The 21,501-nt window shown below is 37.4% G+C and overlaps 2 protein-coding genes and 1 pseudogene across 4 annotated transcripts in view; 2 read left to right on the top strand and 1 right to left on the bottom strand.

The window, feature by feature from the left end:
- The window catches only part of LOC145493865 (UDP-glucose:glycoprotein glucosyltransferase 1-like), a 42,185-nt gene extending 37,166 nt beyond the window's left edge, over nt 1–5,019 (bottom strand). For both annotated transcript variants that reach the window (XM_081473339.1, XM_081473340.1), the window contains exons 1-4: nt 4,752–5,019; nt 3,203–3,342; nt 2,470–2,552; nt 409–527 (exon numbers count right to left, since the gene is read on the bottom strand). In XM_081473339.1, coding sequence (XP_081329465.1) covers nt 409–527; nt 2,470–2,552; nt 3,203–3,342; nt 4,752–4,946 — 537 coding nt within the window. In that variant the 5' untranslated portion in view covers nt 4,947–5,019. The remainder of the gene's footprint in view (nt 1–408; nt 528–2,469; nt 2,553–3,202; nt 3,343–4,751) is intronic.
- A 91-nt stretch (nt 5,020–5,110) lies between these two features.
- On the top strand, nt 5,111–15,363 carry LOC145493868 (X-ray radiation resistance-associated protein 1-like). Its single transcript, XM_081473344.1, has 15 exons — nt 5,111–5,347; nt 5,871–6,043; nt 6,466–6,537; nt 6,663–6,735; nt 7,686–7,874; nt 8,560–8,626; nt 9,689–9,808; nt 9,894–10,234; nt 10,915–11,131; nt 11,854–11,911; nt 12,084–12,497; nt 13,146–13,403; nt 13,825–13,933; nt 14,567–14,643; nt 15,003–15,363. The coding sequence occupies exons 1-15, from the start codon at nt 5,242–5,244 to the stop codon at nt 15,210–15,212; spliced, it is 2,484 nt and encodes an 827-aa protein (XP_081329470.1). The 5' UTR covers nt 5,111–5,241; the 3' UTR covers nt 15,213–15,363.
- A 1,599-nt stretch (nt 15,364–16,962) lies between these two features.
- LOC145493222 (glutathione peroxidase-like) lies at nt 16,963–20,034 on the top strand (annotated as a pseudogene). Its single transcript, XR_014050106.1, has 2 exons — nt 16,963–17,515; nt 18,184–20,034. The product of XR_014050106.1 is annotated as a glutathione peroxidase-like (transcript).
- The last annotated feature ends 1,467 nt before the right edge of the window (nt 20,035–21,501 follow it).

Genomic DNA, 21,501 nt, shown 5'->3' with positions numbered 1-21,501 from the left:
TTTAAGTCAAAGATAACGTTAATTAAAACAGTTAACAAAGTTCCACCGTATTTTGGTTTTGATTGCTCAATTCTATGGTATTTTAGCTGTCAGGAGCATTTAAGCACCTGTCGACTTCTAGAACAGTGGCAGCCAGTCAAAACTTGTTACACTGCATTGAATTTGATTAGCGTATCATAAAAAGTAAGCAACCTACATGTAGGGCAAATTTTGTAGAATAGAATCAGTCTGTAAACTGAGCTACAAAGTGAGATGACGACTTTTGTTCTTTCATGTACCATGACCTGCTTCAGGTCTATTCTAGATTTTTGACAAGCAGCCAAAGATGTTCAAACAATCAAAATGATTTAATTCAACTTTAAATTGACTCTGATTATAATGTCATTCCATACTTTACTCATAACTCACCTTATTAAATAACTCCACTCTGGGGGAGTAATATCTCAGAGACAAGGAAAATTTTAAGAAATCTAAACCTAATGGAGCTAACAACTGTCCTGCGGCTTGTAAAATATGTTGATATTCATCTGCAAATAAAGGGTGAGAATAAAGGGTGAGAGTTAACAGTACTTGTAACACAAAATACATTAAAAACCTGAATTTGAAAATGATGATAAAACTGAGAATTGTTCCTTTCTGTCAATAAAATGCTGGAAAGCTGCAGCGACTTGCAGTATACTCAACAGATTGGTTCTAAGGGTGAAAGGCAGGGATTGCGGAAGCAGACTGTCCTTTGCCATGGATAGGTCTGTTAGACCAACTTGCTTACAATCAAAAGAGCAATGGCAAGAGTCATGTCAAGAATAATGCCTCATCATGAGAAATCCCTTTTTGCCAGCACTCATGTACATGCATACAGTATGTTCTTGTAAGCCTATTTTGCAGGTTAGCAGCATGCTAGATGTTTTAGAGATATTGAGGCAAGAACTCTTGACAAATTGGTCATATATAGTATAATAAACTAATTCAAAATTTCAATTCCCTCCTTTTAGAGTATAGAATGGTAAAATCCAAGACTCGCCGAGATACCAGGCACAGCAATTCAAAAATCCAAGCAGAAGACACTGTGATCAAGTAATCTTAGCGTAAGATTATACAACAATGCCTATCCCTGCTGGCAGATATACATGTAGCACATTCAAGTTCAAACTAAATATGGCAATTTGTACGCAGAATATATTCAAACCTAGATGTTTCACAATAGCGATTGCAATGTTGAGCCATGTTGTTGCTGTAGTTTTATGGTTTATTCAGACGAACTTTCACTTGGCTTTGAAGACTCCGAGACTGAAATTTCAAAATATGAGATTCTAAGACCCACTTTACTTTTTTTACATGTACAAGCTTGAGATTCCAAGACTCTAGTTTGAGATTCTGAGATTTGAAGACTCACTGTAAACTTGCAGAGAACCATAATTTTTCAAGGACCATTTTATTCATGCACTCCTTACTTCTAACTATTCATAAAGTTAAAAAATCAAATTGATGACAACAAATTGTCGTCAATTTACTGAAAATGTTGTCCATGCTAATACATGACTGACAGCATTTTAATGGTGAGGATCACATGCAAACATACCCAAAAAGGTAGTACACGTAAATCCAAATGGGACCTTATGCATATTTGCGTGGCACAAAAAGTCAGGCAAAGTTAAATTAAATATATTAAAAAAAAAAAAAAAACTTTTTGTTCCATATTTGCACAGCACAAAAAGTTAGGTGAAGTTAAATAAATAAAAAAAAAACACACCAGAAAATGTTGTTGATGGTAATGATGATTAGGACCAACTATAATCACTGTCCAACAGTTAATTTTATTTACATATTCAATTTTTATGTCTTTTTAAGGCTTCATTTAACCCTAACATAAACAATAATTGGAAGCATGTTTGTACATGTACATGTATAAGAGATTGTACCCTTTTTGGCCTATCAGGATCTAAGCAGTTGCTATTAAGGCACAATGTTAATCTATAGATTTAGCTGAGCCTAAAAGCGGAGCTCCTGATTGCAATAACTGACCATGAAAGAAAAAGAGAATTGTTTTTTTCTTGGATCAGAAACTCGAAAAAATGATCAATTGTGAGCATGTAGTAACTGGTCAGCGGTCAACTTCAAAAAAAAAAAAACATGCAACCTCGATGAGCTCTAAACCTGAGCCCACGATATGGTCATGTGATACTGGTTAGCGGATAGCTTGTAGTGACAGCTGTCAATTAATAATAGCGTGGATGACCAAAATCAAAGATGTAGCTATGGTAATGGTACTGCTCTCTTACTTTTCAAGGTATCGACATACAGACGGACGGACGTACTTACAGACAGTCAGATGACAACCAAATTTTTTCAGATCGATGGGTTACCAAATTTTCTAAGGTATGGGGCTCAGCTTGCGCACCTTTGGAACGCAGGAGCTCCACTATTATATTTCAAAGCACATGAATTAAGTGCTGAAGTTGCCAGTCTTACCTGAATCTTGACTGAATGATATCTGTTGAGATGAATCTACAAACTTCCAAAATTTTTCATTGCTATCTGCAGCTAAATATTCACTGAAAAGAAAAGAGAAAGCACACTTGTGCATTGTAATTCGATATTACAGTTTCTAGATATTTGATGCAGCAAGACATCAATCCTCCAAAACCAAATGAATTAAAAATAAGTTGTCATGAAAATTGTATACAAGTACAACGCATACATGGGGAGCTGCTGCTGCATTGGCTTCAGACTTGGATGGGTGGCATGATCTTCTGGCCGGCAGCCTCAAGAGTCCTCCTGGACCCGATGAGGATGAGTGTGTGTGACAACATACGCACAACAGGGAAATACTATTCCAAAAATCAAGGTATTTCTTGACAAAACTCTCTCAAGTACAGAACAATAATGCAAAAAAATCCATCATTGTTGAGTCTAAGGGTGAATCAAATTAAAACTGCATTTCTGAAAACCACACATTGAATTATAATAAGAAAAATACTATTCAGTATGTTACCTGAAATAAATTTTAAGGTACAATAATTATACTGTTCATGATTGGGATCCAATACAGTAACCTCAAACATTGGCCAGGGGTGTTTTCATTTTAATATTTTTTTTCCTCGGGAGTGGGGGGGGGGGGGGGGGGATAAGGGAAGAATGTAGTCTGCAAATGCATGTAGACTCAGTCACAGAGAATTAAGACTAACATGTATCCTTAACCCACCTTGCTTCAAGAAGGAGTGGTGTTGACCCCCATCTTGCATCTAGTGTGGCAATTATTGATTTAAAACTGCTAGATTTACATGAAGTAAGATGGACTAATGAGAGCAGAATCAGGAGAGTGGCCAACATCAAATGGAGAACCTGCAAATAGAAAATAGGAGTAAAGTAAGAAGAGTTATACACTAGTGCATTATTTTACCAAGGTACTCAGAATACATGCTCATACACATTAAAGGTATTTCAGTGATTTTCAAGGATCACCTGAAGTCAAATCTGACTGTGATGAAGAACAAACATAACAGGTTTCTGCAGCAAGGTTACCACAAGTCATAATGATTTGACCTCATTTTTGGGGGAATTTGGCTGAGATTAGAATAAAAATAGATAATTTGACTCATTCATCAGCAGAATAGAGGATACATATGGGTTATTGACCAGTAGCTGGATATTGGGCCTTTTTTGGGAGGTGCCTATGAATAGAGACAGAGTCAAGGTCCATAAAGACAAAAAAGGAATGAGCCATTCAACCATCTTGACCGAACAAGCTTGATCAATAAAGGATTTATTATAATTTATTATCATTATTATCTTGTGGGACACAGCACGTAATCCAGAGCAGGCATTAGATAGTGACATATTGTCCACTCAGGTAGCTAATTACAGTACTGGATTTCGTTCATCTTGCCCACTCAGCAAGCAAGCAAGCTATATAATAAATGTGCATATTAAAATTGATACACTTATCAGAAAATGCATACTGTAATAATATTACAGTATGCATTTTCTGATAAGTGTATCAATTTATATTATAAATTATATTATAAATTATAACAAAAACATCTACATCAGTAAAATTGTGTGAATGGGAGGGGGGGGGGGTGATTGTTGGAAGGGTCATGCCATTAAATTGTTACATTATTACATATATTTTCTTTTTATCAGCACATAACTAACAACTTCAATGCAAATTCTTACCTAAGGTGTGAAAATCAATTAATTTTAAAATAATTAACTTCAGCTTATGTAATCAAAGGTAATGGAGTTTCCTCTACATGAGATCAGAAATTTCTTATTTGAGACGGATTGTCCGATTTTAAGACTTTTGATTAAAAAATAAACATTACTTTAGTTATCATAATTGTAGAAAATTGCGTAAAAAAGTTATTCTTAAGCTTGCACAAGTGTCTTGTACATGACTTGTACATAAGCTTAATGAGCACGACAGCCTAAGTTCGATCAAAATAATTCCGCGACAAACGGGCAAGATATGTGATTAACGAGGAAAAAGACCGTTACTGAGCTGCAGGAAAAAAAAAGACAACACGTTTGATTTGCACATTCGACTTCCTGTGACAGCCGGCTAAAGCTTTATACGGGGTACGCTCGTGTGAAGCCATATAAACTGATGAAAAAATCTTCAGTTTACAAAAATTTCACCACTCTTTTTTTTGGAACCATCGTAAAAGGAAACAGTAGGATTGATTTATTTGTTACATCCATCGCGTCACGAATTGTGCATTAAATCCTAAATCACAAGAAGATTTGCTTACCTGGCTGTTCAGACACTTTTTGGCCGCCATGTTGAAAGAAAAGCCAATGCCGTGTAACCACGTCGCGTGACGTTGGAGGCAGCCAAAAAAGCCACTGGGGGTAGGAGTGCAGTGACCGAGTAGCATTTTCCCAAATCTCCATTTAAAAATTAATGTTATCGTGTAAAATTCATTGAAAGAAACTATTTGCTCCATAAGGTAAAATGTATTTAAGCTCGATCAGTGTATCTTAATAGTCAAGCAGAGTAATCCGTTAAAATATGACCTGAAAAACAAAACGTTATGAGAAACTTTGACAATACTGTCTGTACCCCCGACAAGGTAACATTGTTCTTGTTTCAGCGTTACCATAGTGATCAAAGTGTTTCGTTTCAAATATGGCGGCCTCCAGGTCAATAGAAGGAGTATTTTTATAAATCTCCGTAAAAACTAAAGGTTTATCTTTCGATAGTTAATTTCAGGACTCTAAATTCAAAGCATCATAATCTCCATGTCAACTGCAAACACCGCGACCGGTTTTATTTCGGGTACGGGATTTTCCAGTCAATGTTTTCCAGTGCGAAGTTTGACTCGATACAAGCGACAAGATGAAGATGGTAAGGCTTGATTCGTTTCCAGGGTAGCCCTTAATTTTGTGAAAGGCCCATGACGATTTGAGCTGTAGGATGCAGGAGTATGTTTTTTTACTGGTACTCAGAAACTCTCAATATGACCGATGTATAAAAAGCTAAACTAATGCACGTAAGTTATAAAGTCTTACATGCTTTCCCTCCAAAATAAGCCTAACCTTAGGCTTCATCAATACGATTAATAATCGAATACTATATAAACAGTAAGCTTGCATTAAATTTGCTCCATATGAAGTTTAATTTAAAATTTAAAGGAAAAATCGTCTTGATAATTATAATCTGTAGTAATGTACACTGTAGCTGCATGGTGGGTAGTTGACATCATATTACATTCCCATATGTAGCATGTGTACGCACTTTCATTTGACATGTTTGGCTATCTTATATGGCATCTGAACCCCAAAGGAGATGTTAGACATAGTGTCCAATTTGATTTTCATTCTTTTTTTGTTTTTGTTTTTGTTTTTTGTTTTGTTTTGCTTTTCTTAAGGAGGAGCATGGCTTGTTGCTTACCGAGCAGAGCAAAGAAGGAGATTCAAAGCTGTATTGTGTTCTGGAGAGCCCAGTGTGCCAGCAAAGCCTACAGTGGTTACAAAGTTCAAGGAAGAAGAGACAGAAACTATAGAAGATGAAAAACCACCAAAACTTGATGGCTTTTATCTGGTGAGTTTATGGTATTTTTTTTCTGTATAAACACTCTGTTCTGTTTAAAAAAGACCTGCATGAATTAGTACCTTGTGAGTCAGAAATTCCCTTCTCTTTCTGCTCGGTGAGAGACGAGCGGGAACCTCTGCTCAAAACCGCTCCATTTTCTGTCATGCAGGGTCGAATTGCATCAACATGTTGCATGTATCATGCTTTGTCATGCAAAACATTTGCATGCAATCATTTTTTTATTAATTTCAGTTCAACTGTGGTGAATTGCTTGAATTCCGACTTGTAACTTTTTACATTTTTTATCAGAGTGTAAACACAGGTAAATGATCGTGTGTTAAAAACAAATTCCAAAATTGAGACATGGCACGTAACAGACCTGTAGATATCTGTTACATGTATTTGACATAAATGTTTCTCCCATTCTTCAGATGAAACAACTTCATGTTGATGATCCATCTGACTTGTGTTCAATCAAAATAAGTGGCCAGGAACTAAGAGAGGTACAGTACAAAAAATACTGGTAGAACATTGATGTTTTCAAAAATTTGGAGTCTTTGAACCACCATAATTATATTAGTTTTACTTATTTATAATGTAATAATGTTATCACTTTTCTTTTATCCAGGTGAATGAAAATGACTTCTTGCTGTTTGACAATGTCATTCATGTTGATGCTGGTGATAACAATCTGCCATTTTGTAAGTTGAATTCCTACAGTTATTTACCTTACTTTTTTTGGTACTACATATACACACACCATGGCCAGTCAGTTTAGTGGGCCATATTCTTCTGTACGCCCCCTAAAATTCGAAGCTCAGCCAGTTCTAAAACCAATCAAACACAAGTATGTACATGCCGAGATATAATAAATATATATTTACAATGAACCTCATCTTTATTGTCCATTCTGTACTGTGAGTACATACAGATCCTTCAATTTGTCACCCATGTGCTTCCAGCTTGGGCCATACATGTGAATGAAAAAGGAAAAAACTTACTCCATGCATGTAATTTAGAGTACTTGTACTAATAGACTTGAAACTTGGTTAGTAAGACATATACACATGCACATACATGTACATGTACCTATTTTATGAGGAACTTTACTGTGGTTACATGAAGTATCAAATAATGATATTAGTTTATGTCCAGTCTGCCTTCCTTTTATAACTTGAGCATACTGCTGAACCTTTATGAAATCGGTGGAAACATGCATTAGTAAGTAGCAAAATCCTGTCTCTGAGAATTGACATGCCTGTGGTCTTTCCCATTCATGTAGAAGTTGGTAATAAATGTTGCATAACCTCATTGAGTCATTAAATGGTGCAATTCCATGCATTAGTCGTAGTGCTCATCAGCACTTGGGATGCTTTAAAGTATTCTGAGCTCTCATGAGAACTACGAGTTTTGAGTACTACATATACGAGTTTTGAGTGCTACGAGTGCTATGAGTTTTTGGATTTTAAAAAATATTCAAAAACTTATTTCAAGACCCATTTCACAGAGGTATGCTAATAGTATTATTCCTTGTCTGAGTACTAAAGGTGATCTCTTTTTTTCTTTTCTTTTCTTTTTGTTTACCTTTGTTTTTTCCTTATAGATATGTTTTTTTAATTTTCTTCTTTATTTGTATCTACCCTTGCTCTAGCGGCCTTCAGCAAGTTCTCAGCACTCCAGGAATTAGAGCTTCCCCTGAACAATATTTGTAACTCCATCAAAGTTCAGCCAGACATGTTTGAATGCCTGATGACCCTGGACCTTTCATACAATCGCCTCAGTGGAGATGACATCTTAGCACTTGGTCTTCTAAAAAGTCTTCGAACCTTGCATTTGACTGGTAAATAATTTTTATATGCATAATAATGTAGACTTCAGCCAATTAAAGTGCTTTTTAGAATTCTACATGTACATCTTAAATGAAAAGTACAATTCATTCATTCACTCATTTATCTAATATATAGTGACATGTACATACATACATACATTGTTCATTGTACATATACTCGTATATACAATTAATAATAAACATGCCAAATACATGTATTTACATATCTGGAGAGGATCTAGGAGGTTCCATTTAACCCCCTAAATTAAAAAAGAGACATTTTACCATGCTGATCTGAGACAATTTAACACGCTGATCTGGCCTCAGAATGTCAGAAATCCCATTTCCGAGGACCTCAAATTTTAATTTTTTTTTCAGAGGAGGATATTATTGGCACTGCACCCCCTACAGGGGACTGCCTTTGACAGTCTGTATCTCAAGCCCAGCCCTCTCAACAATCCTGTATCCACCCCAGCATATATTTTCCTTTTCCAGCCACCCAAGATTTTTAGTATCATGAGATTAAGAAGAAACTTGAATTGAAATGAGGATTTAACTAATATTTTCTCTGTCAAAAAGAAAAAGAAAAGAAAAATCAGAGATGTATAAGTTAAATTATATAAATGTCTTACAAAATGCGGTTATCATTAAAAAAAACTGGTCAATCTTACGTGTATCAATTTCTGTCCTTTGATAGGCAATGAAATAAGAAAGCTTCCAGTTGAAATGACAAGAACATACAGGACAATCACAGGAATGACACCGTATGTAACTTAATCTACTCTTACTAGTATAGCTATATGCTCAGTTCTTTTCTGCTTTTAATACTAACAAAATACATTTCGCATGTACACTTCAGTAAAGTTGTGAATGCAAGGACATGTATCATGTTGTACAGTGTTGATACTGGCCCAGTCATCAAATGGCTACAATGCATTTGCTTGGACATATTTCCAGATCAGGTAGCTGTCCAGGCTTAAACTCCAAAATATAGTTATAGTAGGTTGACTCTGGGTTGTTAAATTCTAGGGCAAGACACTTAACTCTGATCAGTCACAGTTACTCTCTTTAACCAGAATTGTACAAGCCTGCATAAATGAGTTATAGTTTTCAAAGTTAACTGTTAAGGCAATGTGACAATATGAAGAGGAGTAATCAGGATTGGCCTTTACAAGCCCATGCAGGGAAAGTAATGTAATGCATGTAAAGGCATTTGCATAATGCTACAGGATTGCATGTACATTGTGCAGCTATCTTCGGCAGTGTGAACCACTGTGCTGGCCAGAATGCAGCCCTTTTCCTTTATCACTCAATCCCATCGTGTGTAGTGGTACATAAGGCCTCAGGAAGGTCATGTAAAGCTGCTCTAGCTTGGGCATCCCTATATGTATGCACTTGGAAGTATCCACACATGTACCTCCCCCATGGACGGGATTTTTTCTAAGGACCCCCCCCCCTAACCACCACCACCACCACCACCACTTTGAGATTCCAATTTAACTTCATACTGTACATTTCTTTAACTTGTTCAGTTTTTGCAGAACCCCCAGGAAATTCCAATTATTATTACCCTATGGAGTTTTTTTTTGCCTTGAACCCAGCCCATTACACTCGTCTGGAAATTAGCCAAGACCTTAGCTTTGCAATTCCTTGCTAATTGTTGGCTGTGACCCCCTGTGGGGAGGGCATTGATATTTTCTGGAACCACTCATTGTAATCATAGTACGTGTACACCATAATACTCACTGGCTGAGATACACAAATTTTGTTTAGTACTAAACCCTTTGTGATTTCCACTAAACCTTTTTTTTTTTCCTTTCTCACAGTTCAGGGGCAGTGGAATCTCAGGAGAGGAGACAGAGATTTCCTGCTTTGGAAAATTTGTACCTTGATCACAATGAACTCACAGACCTGTCTACATTTGCAAGCCTGGCAGGACTCAAAAAGTAAAGCTTTGGATTTCTGTTAGACTGCTTTATTTGCTTTTTCAAACACTCATAACTTGCGTCTTCTTGTTTTAATTATCAACAGACTAAAATACCTTAACTTGGAACACAATGAGATATCTTCCATTCCCCATCTTCGACTACTGGGTGCTCGAGTGCGTGAAGATGATACTTCAAGACAAGAAAATACAAAGACTGTTGAAAGCTCTTTACCTGATGTTCTTGAAGAAAACGAAAAAGAGATGCAGAAAGAGGAAGAATCAAAGCATGATGAAGACAAAGAAAACGTTAATGAACTTAATCTAGATGATGAAGTAGATGACATGCTAAGCCGGAACCTTGTGGATCATGAACGAGGAGAGAAAAGGAGTCGGCCTGAAATTAAGCCAAGCTCTAGCACCTTGACTGAGGATCCTTCACTGCTAGGTAACTTGTTGAGTGCTGAAAACATCAACCTATACATGTAGAAATGATGTACATAGATTTTGCACTGTGTCACTTTATTCAGTTTGTACACGTCATGTGTTAGTGACAGCCATAACTTTACTGGTATGTTGTTGTTGTTGTTTTTACTTCACAGTCAATCAAACATCACTGATGAACACTTGTGTGGAAATACATGTAGTTTGTAGCTCTCTCTCTCTCTCTTTCCCAGACTCACAGGCCTACATACATCTGGTTTTGACTAGAAATTGATACAAGATTAAACCAACAGATATGAATGTAAAAATCCTTTAAGTTTTAGAGTTCACAACACCCATTTTCTTCTAACAATACAGTTCCAGAAAATATGTAGACCTCTTCCGTGGAAGGTTCTCTTTTTACAACCCTTCCCCTACCCCTCTGGAAATTCCAAGTAAGCTTCATACATGTACATTTCTTTCAAGTTTTTGGTCTTATAGAACACACCTCCCCACCCCAGGAAATTCTAATCCTTTCTGTGGATAAAGTATGGATAATTTCTGGAATTGCACATGAAATTATATTAATAATTCAACTTCAAAAAGAGAAGTGAAAATAGCATGTACCATGTGAATAACTTCTTTAAACCAGCATTACTGCAGGTACATCATGTAGAATAATTAATTGTTTCTTTTGACCTTCAGGTGACAAGTACAATCCACCAATGCCATTTTCCAGTCTTCTGCACTTGAATCTGGCAAACAACCTCATCTTTGAAGAAGAAGGTCTCTTGGCACTGATGAGTTGGCCCTCTCTCAGAGAACTTGTTGTGTGGGGTAATCCACTTACAACAGCTTTCAAAGGTGACCCACCGATACTTTCATTTCAACTTGGGAGATTGAAAGGAGTAAGGATCTTTAGGTAGGTGATCTCCACCGACAAGTTGTTTTAGTTGTACAAAATGAAATCAATTCATTTGTTTGTCTTCCGTTAATGACCTTTAATGTAATGTAAATCCTATTTATAGTAGTGGTCATGCACTTAGCTATACAAGCACCAAACTTAGCTAGTTTACAGGCATGCCATTGAAACAAAGGAAACAAATATTTCAAATAAACGTAACATGGTAAAAAATCCCAACTGGCAGGAGGCAGATCAGTTGGCTATTTACAAAGCGTGACCGAGGATTTGAACTCGGGACTACCGAGAAACAAATCCCGCTAGTGGCAGGGTGGAGGCCTTGAACCCGGGACCTCCGGATTACAGCACCAGCGCACTAAACCACTCGGCCACGCTGCCTCCCTGACGTGCAAATCAGTGAATCACAACAATTGGCACTTCCTTTCATGTGTCTGACTACATTGCCTGATGCCGCTTAAACTACTTGTAGACTAACTGTTACAATTTTATTTAAGTTATACCGTTAATGTATTGTCCCTAATCTCACGGAAACGGCTTTGATTTCCATTTGGCTCCTCCTACCATTGTAAATCTTCAGGGCATGGTGTAAACCTTTCTCAATAACAAAGCAAAATTAAACAAAACGTGAATTTGTATCCAAAAATTAATCCTTATTGTGCTAAAAGTGTTTCAAAGTTTGTGAACTTAAGCACATGTGTCGTGTTTCTGTTTTCTTCTCACAGACAAAAGCCTCCAAAGAGACCCAAGCCGATTGTGAATCTTGCAAATACTCACAGAAAGGTAAGTTCTTAAAAAGTGTATCAAAGTCCTTTGAATGGGTTCATGTCCATCCATCTTTCTTTCGACTTCGAGTCTTTCTCCACAACCAGCATCAAACCCGCTGTCTTTAATTGTCTATCATTCATTTGTTTTACATGTACATGAAACTGTTTTCCTCCTTTATAAACAAAAGGTAAAAGATACTCTTCCCCCCATGCCGAAGAAGCAAAACCTGGCAATGCTGGAAGCCCCTCCTGATCCGAAGTCAATCGCATATGTTGGACCACCATACAAGACATTACCACCGATAGGATCAGCACCCCCCACAGGACGACAGCGCCAGTCTACCACCCCAAGGAAGCTCTATACTGCGCCTGGCGCCACTGAGAAGACACCAAGAGATGATCGCCCTCCTTTCGACCGTACCAATAGCATGCCTCCGGAATTTCCTGAATCAGAGCAGTACCAGTCTGGTCACACAACCAGGCAGACGGTGAAGACGGACGGAGAAGCTACTGTTAGTGAAAGTGTCGGGACTGCTGATGGTCGATATCAACCTCGTACAGATGGGGGGCTCAACACTGACGATAGATTTTTCATGACCCAAGTAAGACTTTCTTTTCTTTTTTTTTTTCTTTTCAATTTTTTTAAAATTGTACCTGTGTCATGTAGTCGCACTTAGGGAGTTTAATTAAGAAAACCACAACGACAACGGCAACGGGAACGTCACCAAACAAAAGGTTTGATGAGCAGAACAATAGCTGTGCACGTGCGTTATAAATCTTTGTACATTTCTTTGCCGTCCTCTGCAAAACAAGAATGTGACATGATCAAGTTCTGCGTCGTCTACGGAACGTGGAGACGGGAACGTCGCTGAACAAAAGGTTTAACGTGAAGAAAAATTTCTGTGCACGTGCGTTATAATTCTTGGTACATTTCTTTGCCGTCCTCCGCAAAACAACTTTGTGAAAGGACCTTAATCTACTTCTCTGGGGACGTGAACCATGAAATTTATTTTATTCTTGTGTATATCTATCTGGAATTGAACGCCGTGTTCCATATTTAGTTTTGAGATAGTTTTGACTGTGAGAAACATTAACTAAATGACTTTAGAGTATTGCCAGATTCGTAGTAAAAATATAAATTTATTTTTTAACAGCCTTTGTCCCCGGCGTCGCTTTTATGGTTACATAAATTCCCTTTTAAGTCAGCCACGCAGCCTATAACGTTTCTTTCGTTGATGTTCCCTTGGCAGATTGACGAACAAGGCGACGAACAAGGTGTTGAAGCGCCTAAGCAAAAACCAAACAAAGAAAAAGAGCGTCCATTTAGCGTGGAAACTAAGTATAGAGGCTACGAAGAGTTGTTAGACGTCGATACAGAAGACCCTGACATTGTGGTACCAAAGGACCTCCAGGGAAGCGTTAGAGCTCTGAACTACGCTCTGGCCCATCCATTGATCTTCAGTGAACCACATGGAACATACAAAGAACGAAGAGTCAAAAAGATCAAGGTAAGTTAACGTTTAATGCTCTTTGTTGGCACTTTGTTGGAGAGACTGCAGTCTCGTGTGACAACAGTTTAGTGGCTCATTACCCATTTTTCATCCCAACTGTAAAATTACATGAAAAGCCAAAAGCAAACTACATAGAAGGCTTTTTCAACGGCTAACCCATGCATTATATCATCTTGTTTTCTCATAGCGAAATCGTTTTGCATGCTTAAACGTGATTTCCCCTCCCCTTTCCATTCATTTCTCTTCGCCTTCCTTCCCCCCCTCCCCACCCCACCCCCACCCCCCCCCCCCCCTCCTCGCCACCTACAAGGAGGCCTTGAGAAGATACAATGCTTCCCCGGCAGTGGAATTTATAGGTCCCTCGGATTTAACAATCATAGGAAAGAGTCTCATAATTTTGCTTGTACACCTGTACCAGACTGTGTCAACATCGACGGGATCCAAGTCGCGGCAGAGCAAAGTAGAAGAACTCGGAGGCATCCTGGACAAAATGAGGGTCCAATCCAAGACAAAGGAATCCAACTTAGGTTAGTTCAGTCTATTTTCGTTCACTGTAAATCTACTAGCGTTCTGCCACAAATGCCGTTCTCTGATTGGCTACACTACTCGCTATCTATTCTGTGATAGATAGTGAGCAGCGTAGCATTGTGCAGTTGTTAACAAAGTGGCGGTCGTTTCTTTGCGTTTTCGAAGTGTCTGTGAAAGAAATTTAGATAACGTTTTGAACGACTAGTAGATTTATACTAAAACAATTACATTATTCGCTCTCGATTTCTATGCGTGATAGATGACTTGGGCCGTACCCTCTTCAACTGTAACGTGATAGGAATCTCGAGCTCTTAATCTAATTGTTGAATATCGTTCCTTAGCCATATTAAAACGGTAACCGTCACCATTTTTAAGTGCGAATTCCGGAAGATTAAAAGCACGACTACAGGTATGTAATTAAAAAACCCAACATGATACCTTGGTTTTGAAGAGCAGTGCGCTTCATATGATCATAACTCATTATTTGTGAGGGTGACTAATAACGGCTAGCGAACTAGTTAAAATAGATTTACAATATGGACAAGCTTGCGGCTTGTGAAATGAACATCTACAGTTTTTCCTGCAGTGTTTTTGCACTTGATAATCCCCGCTGCTGTTTGTTTTGTGTTTAGAAACTGCTCTGCAAGATTTTAAGAAGGATCCCAAACTGAAACAGGAATACCGCGAGGCCAAGAAGCTTTTAAATGAGGTATGCATTCCTGGGTTATGTTTTTTGTAGTTTGATGGATTTTGCACTTTTTGAGGCATCATTTCACAGGGAAGTCGTAGAGCAGAAAATATCATGTATGTACTTTTGTTTGTTCTTGGCGATTTTCTCCAGTAACTCTCCATAAACCAGATAAAAGTCTTTTCGTAAAGTTCTCTTGTCGTGGAAAAACTCGCGACGCAAGTTGTCTAGTTCATATTGCTATTTGAAAAAAGTTTAGTCCTTTCAAACCATGGCCCCTTTACGTCTATTCGGCAGACGCTTCGAGGTAATAAACTTATGGTCTACACGAATTTATGTTTCAAAACTAAATTAATGTTATTTTCATTTGCTGTTCATAGGTCCAAACAAAATACAACGAAGTTCGGGTGGCTTCGTTGAGGCCGACTGCCATCGCTCAGGAACTCTTCGGATCCCGAACGGAAGGCGGAACAAAAGAAAAGGATACACCAAACGAGCCTACTCAAGTAGGAACTCCAAAATTAGGACGCGACAAGAATATTGCCAAGGAACTAAAGAGATTTAAAGAGAAAATAGATAGTAGATTATGATGTGTACGATTTAATTTGTTCGAATGAAAATTGTTAGTTTCTTAGAAATGGCATCATGTAAATATCTATACAGGATTTGAAAACACTTTTTGTACAAAATAAAAAGACTGAAAAAGTGTTGTTTGGAAACGAGTGCTAACGTTGAAAAACGCAGTCCTGCCATCGCTCCAAAAAACTCTTAAACCTTTTTTTTTTTAATTTGTTGTTGTTTTGTCTTTGTTTTGTCTTTTCGCACCCCTTACCTTTCCTTTTTTTCGGTCAGGTTACATCTTAAAACTGTTGTCATGGCATTTACTTAAGATCACTCGATAGATAGATAGATCAAACGATAAATTCAATTGGAGATATAACTGTCGCTTTCTTTTTCCTATTTTTCATTTTATTTCAATAGATCGTTTTCACGTGACGTCATCATTTCCTAAAATCGAAAACTAAAGAGCCGCCAAAGTTTTTATTCCCATCATGCATAAGAGGGGGTAAATTTTTATCTGTTTACAATGTTACAGCTCTATAGTGCGCTTCGTTTGGAAATCAGCGTATTTTGAATTTCTGAGTTATGGCGGTGCATTTATACAGGAGCTTTATAATACCGCATTTTGAGTATTGTAATTCTTTACTGATTGGTATAGGTAAAACGCTCAACAAAAAAGTGGAAGACGCTAACTACTACGGTCTACGAACAGTAATGAACACGGGGAAAACTTCTAATTATGAGTCATTACTCAAACTGCTGGGCATGAGAACGCTAGAACATAGACGTTTTGAACAATCTCTGATAATATTTTTTAAGTGTTTTAAAGAAAATGGCCCACGTTATATCACCAACTTATTCAAGCCCCGGGTCACGCCATACAATCTTAGAAGCAGCGGGCTAAACGTAGAACAACGCCCTTACAATAGTAGATTCTTCCACGGCTCGTATTCTTATATCATCTCTAGAATTTGGAATCAGTTACCGCCGGCAGCAAAAAATGCAGCAAACGTTCCAACTTTTATTAATCATCTTAATACAACAAACTTTGGTGGCTGCCAATGTAGTTCTTGTCTTAAATGATTCCTTTATAGACATGTTGTCTTTTTATTGTTTTTTAATATTGTATTTTTAACGCATATTTTTTAAGATATTAATAGTATGATAATTTTGTATTTTTTAATATATAGTTTTTAAATCTTTTTTTTAACATGGTATGTCAAACACTTTTATCATGAGCCCCTGGCTCGGGAGACTTGGGCAACCACTCCCCGTGTTCTTGACGTAAAATAAATTACCTTACCTTACCTTACCTTAAACAAAGCTACGATCGCATTTGTTGAAAAATATATACCCATCTCGTGATTTTTAGCTTTTCTAGAAAATAGAGCATTAGGAAAAGTGTTTATGTAAATGCTTGTTTGTTCTGTACAGATAATCAGTCTCCTAGATAGAAAAAGTAAGTTCCAGATGTTTACAGTATTTTCCGGCCGCCATATTGGTGCACCACAGAGATGCACCAACATGGCATTCTGTAAATTCCTGCGAAACGTTTTGACAAATATCTGCAGTTTAGGAAAATGCACAGACCTAAAACTTGCAGAAGTGTCTTCTTTATTTATTTCCTATAGCATCACAATTTCTTGACTTTGAATTTCTTGACACAATTTCGTGACAGTGAAAATGATCCAGAAAGTCTGTATCTATAAAAGTAGTCTCGGCTTTCCCAGCCGTTTTTTGGGATGTCATGCAAAGAACGGCTGCAGAGGAGACTATTGAGGGTGGAGGGGAGACAAACCTCACTGTTTCCCTTAGGCCCAGTCTTAATTATTCGTTATAAAATCGAAAATGTATTCGTGGGTGGCCGATCTGAAGTTTCCTCCTCAGTTCTCATCTCCCAGATGTCCAGTCCACGAATAAATTTTCCTTTCTTTGCGCATGAGCAACATATCGTTAAAAATTTTCAAATTTTGCAAGTCCTAAGTTTGCAATTTACACAACACACTCTTGTACCTGTCATGCTACGAAAATAGTTTATGCTTCGATTTATTAATAGACAGCTGCTCGTTTGTGGACAAGGCCGGTGTTCGGGAGCACATCTAGTGAAATACGCTAGTTTTTCGCTCAGTTCTGTTCGGATTTTGTACGGTGCAAGTATGGCGAAAGCAGCTCCGCCGACAATGACAATTTTCGGCTTCGAAGCAAACGACATCGATGGAAACCGGGTGCAGTTATCGAAGTACGACGGTTTTGTGACGCTCATCGTAAACGTGGCGTCCAAATGAGGTTTCACAAAGAAGAACTACGCTCAGCTACAGGAACTGCACACCAGGTTAGCATTTAACTAAAAGTCTCGGATATCCAGGTGGGGATCCAGGTTTATTTCTCGCCTCTTGTAATTGATCGTTGGTTCTCGCCTTGCTCCAAGGGCTTTTCTCTGGGTACTACAGTTTTCCTCCCTCTGCAAAAACCAACATCTCCAAATTCCAGTTTAACTAGGATTGAGGAACTGCATGAAAGCTAGCTAAGCCTGATGTAGCTTCCTCTCTGAATATTAGCCATGTTCTAAACAAGCAGGAGACTGGGTACAAATATTTAAAATCGATTGAATTGAGAAATGGGACCCACCATCTGAAAGAGCAGTCAAACAGTAGTACAGTTTAACAAATCTGAGAGTTATTGGTTTAAACGCAAAGGCATGGTACAATTTAAAAAAAAAAAAAACGCTAAAAAGAGCTTTGTATGGATTGTAAGGATGCAGGGTTTTGGTTCATTTTGAAAAGTTAACACAAAGATTTCCAAATCATAAAGATATTATTATTATTATTATTATTATTATTATTATTATCATCACTATCACTATCACTATCATTATCATTATCATTATCATTATCATTATCATTATCATTATTATTATTATTATTATTATTATTATTATTATTATTATTATTATTATGGATTTTAGAGATGTTAATTAACAGAAGATTACTCGTTTCTCAGGTATGCTGAGAAAGGTCTTCGCATTCTTGCTTTTCCCTGTAATCAATTTGGAGGCCAGGAACCAGGAAGTGAAGAAGAAATCAAGGAATTTGTAAAGGCTTACAATGTTGAGTTTGACATGTTCAGCAAAATTGACGTCAATGGGTCTAATGCACACCCACTCTACGTCTTCCTTAAGAATGCAAAACATGGAACACTAACAAACAACATCAAATGGAACTTCACCAAGTTCCTGTGTGATAAACGTGGGGTTCCTGTGAAGCGATATTCACCAACTGTTTCACCTGTTGACATTGTGAAAGATATTGAGAAAGAGCTTAACAAAGAATAAGAATAGAGTTATGCTACAACCATATGCAGAAAGTTTGACATTATTATTTTAGAGGTGTATGATTTTATATATTAAATAGCATGTAGAACAGTATTTAATTTTTAACTGAGTTACATTTGTTAGTTTTAGCTGAAACTAACTAATCTGCTCTAAATTTGCCTTTTTCGACTCCCAGATTGAACCCCATGTGAACAGGGCAGAATGCTCATCAGAAAAATTGAACTTAACTCGTAATAAAAGAAAACTAATCTGAGCATGGGTCAAGCTTAATTTAGAAGGCATATCAACAGTTACTTCTTGAAATTCAACCCTAAAAGGCACTTTGCATAAAAACTTTGACTGTTGAATATCTTAAGTAAAATCAAAAACTGTAGTTTACACCCTAAGAAAGATGATGAGAATTCCAACTCTTTTCACATGGGAGTCTCCCCCTCTGCCAACCCCTTTTCTTCTGAGTTCAACTCTTGCATTATTCCTTTATTGAGAAAATATAACTACTTTCAATACTAATGTAATTGGATCCTGAAACAATATTACATGATCTTGCTTATCCAGCTGCAGATATCAAATGAAATTCAATATCTGCAGTTGGAGAATCACCTTTCATGACTATATATGTATGTTTCATCACCTGGAATTTTTACAGCTGAAGGTAGATGTTAATAATTATTATCTACCTTATTATTATTTGTGAATTAACAGTCTTGAACAAAGTTGATTTCCATGGATTACCATGGTATTTAACTAATCGGCCACATTCAATATCTTAATATTCTAACATGGCTCTGAGGCTTTCAGGACAAAATTGCAAATTTTTTAAGTTTCTTTTGTCACTTGATTCCCAAAAAAGACAGATACAAAGAAAACACCACCAAATACAAAAGTTTGTCCTGAAAGCCTCAGAGCCGTGGTAAAGTATTGATATGTCGAACATGGCCTATTCAGAATTTATGCAAAGCCAATGCTTCTGCATTTGCCTGAGACAACTGAATTTTCATCATGACTATTTTATTCAAAGAAAATAATGTTATATTTAATCTGAAAATGTTTTACAAAAAGTTGGCCAGTTTGTGGGTAGATAATAATTTAAATAAGGCACATGCATTTTATCATTTAAACTATCATAGTGATGCCGCAACAACTGTTTGCCGCTTACTATAGGCATTTTGCAATATGTAATGATATCGATGCCGGTGTCGCTTTAGAAAGCATTGTGACTGGCACTGATACAGTACAGTTGCATATGTATGAATGCGTCACTGTGTTACAGAAATTTATCCATACCCTGTCACTAACGAGGTCTAAGTTGCTTTACAGTTTTAGCTTGTAAGAATTTTCCTTAGTCCCAACTCGACTCATGACGTTCTGTTTCTAAAATCTCCATTTTGGAGCGAAACGGAATTGAAGATTGTAAGTAAGTGCAGATTGCTCACAAGTTGAGGATGACTAAGGCGTGAATGTAGGCTTAAATGTGTGGCTTGTGTGCTTCTTTTGAAAGAGAAATGAAGTGCAAAAGATAATTTAAGTGTGTGTGTGTTGATTACACACGGTTCTAAGCTAGTTGCTAGAGTATTAGAGATGTGATAAAGGTGGTTTTTTTTTTTTTAGAATTCCAACAGGTTAACAAAACGTAGGAACTATGGAGCTCTAGAGGAGTTTATAAGACGCCTCTATAAGCTGTTTGAGCGATTTTGGATTGCGTTAGATCGTAATGCAGTCCCTGAGCTCTCCTCTCCCCGCTGAGTTTAACCCTTGTATAGAATATTTTGGTTGTTTCAGCCGCCATCATGATCCAGGGGCACCCAACAGATCGTTTCGGTAAATCATCTGTTCGGAAGGCCTTTAATCCCCTCTGATTTTCTTAAGAGGATTGTCACCTCGAACTTTCATGATACGAGAAGTTTTCGGATTGTTAAAAATGTCGTTTTGGGTACCGAAAAAAGGTCGGCTATCATTTTCGGAAAGGCGATAAGACCTAAGGTTTTCGGGAAATGGAGAAAAGAGCGCTAATAAATTCGAGAATACTCAAGTTCCCCTGGAATAACCGAATAGATAAAAGTTTTTTAGCGCAACCTAAAATTGACCTACAGAGCTTTAAAAGTACTCCAGATAGCCTAAAACAGCGTTTAAAAGCATTTGAGCGAAAACGGTCGTTGGGTGCCCCTGATGATCTACTATGCAAGGCCTGAGGACAACTGTGGGATTCTCCAACTGTTGAAAATCAAAAAATTATAATAAAGTAAAAGTAAACTCACATTTTCAAGTGAACAAACTCCCCTTTTAATCTTCAAAAAACAACCTCCCATTCTCAAAAAACAAACTCCTGTTTTCATAAAAACAGCCTATCCAGAAACTGGTTTGTCCGAGTTGCGTAAACATCATCGTCACAAGGGGTTCAAATTCTTAATGAGATCGCACTTCTGAAGGGGTGCATAATAACAGTGACAAGAGTCACAACAGAAAATTACTTCTAAGAATTATGCGCAATTGCTAAGCTGATTGCTCAAAACATATTGTATACCAAAAGAGGATGCTGGAAGTAATGCCCCATGCAGACTTCATTTCCAAGGTAATCCCTCACAAGTTTTCTCTAGACAGCCAGTTTACCAGGCGCGTCACGAGAATGGTTTCAAAGAGACTGAATATCAGTGCATGTAAAACTACCTGGGATGTCCCCTGCGTCAAAGGATTGGCTATATCCAGACCCTCCACGGAATTCTGAAATCGGAAATGATCCAAAAATGTCTTAAGAGAGATTACCTAGAGAAACTATTGCGGTCATGCATCAAGCACGCGCGCTAAGGAAGAAATAAAAGCAAAAATAGGGCTTGGTACCAGGTGCGCAAAGTTCACTTGCAATTTACAATTTACTCCTCTGTCTTTTTCCATGGATCACTTCCTTTACCGATTTTCTTCATGTTAACAAAAAAACTGACTGATCAAGTAATTATTCATACTGGATTTAATGACGTTACCCAAACAAGCTT

This window comes from Orbicella franksi, chromosome 7 (assembly GCF_964199315.1).
Source record: "Orbicella franksi chromosome 7, jaOrbFran1.1, whole genome shotgun sequence".
Lineage (NCBI taxonomy): Eukaryota > Metazoa > Cnidaria > Anthozoa > Scleractinia > Merulinidae > Orbicella > Orbicella franksi.
This window is presented reverse-complemented; position numbering and strand designations above follow the sequence as displayed.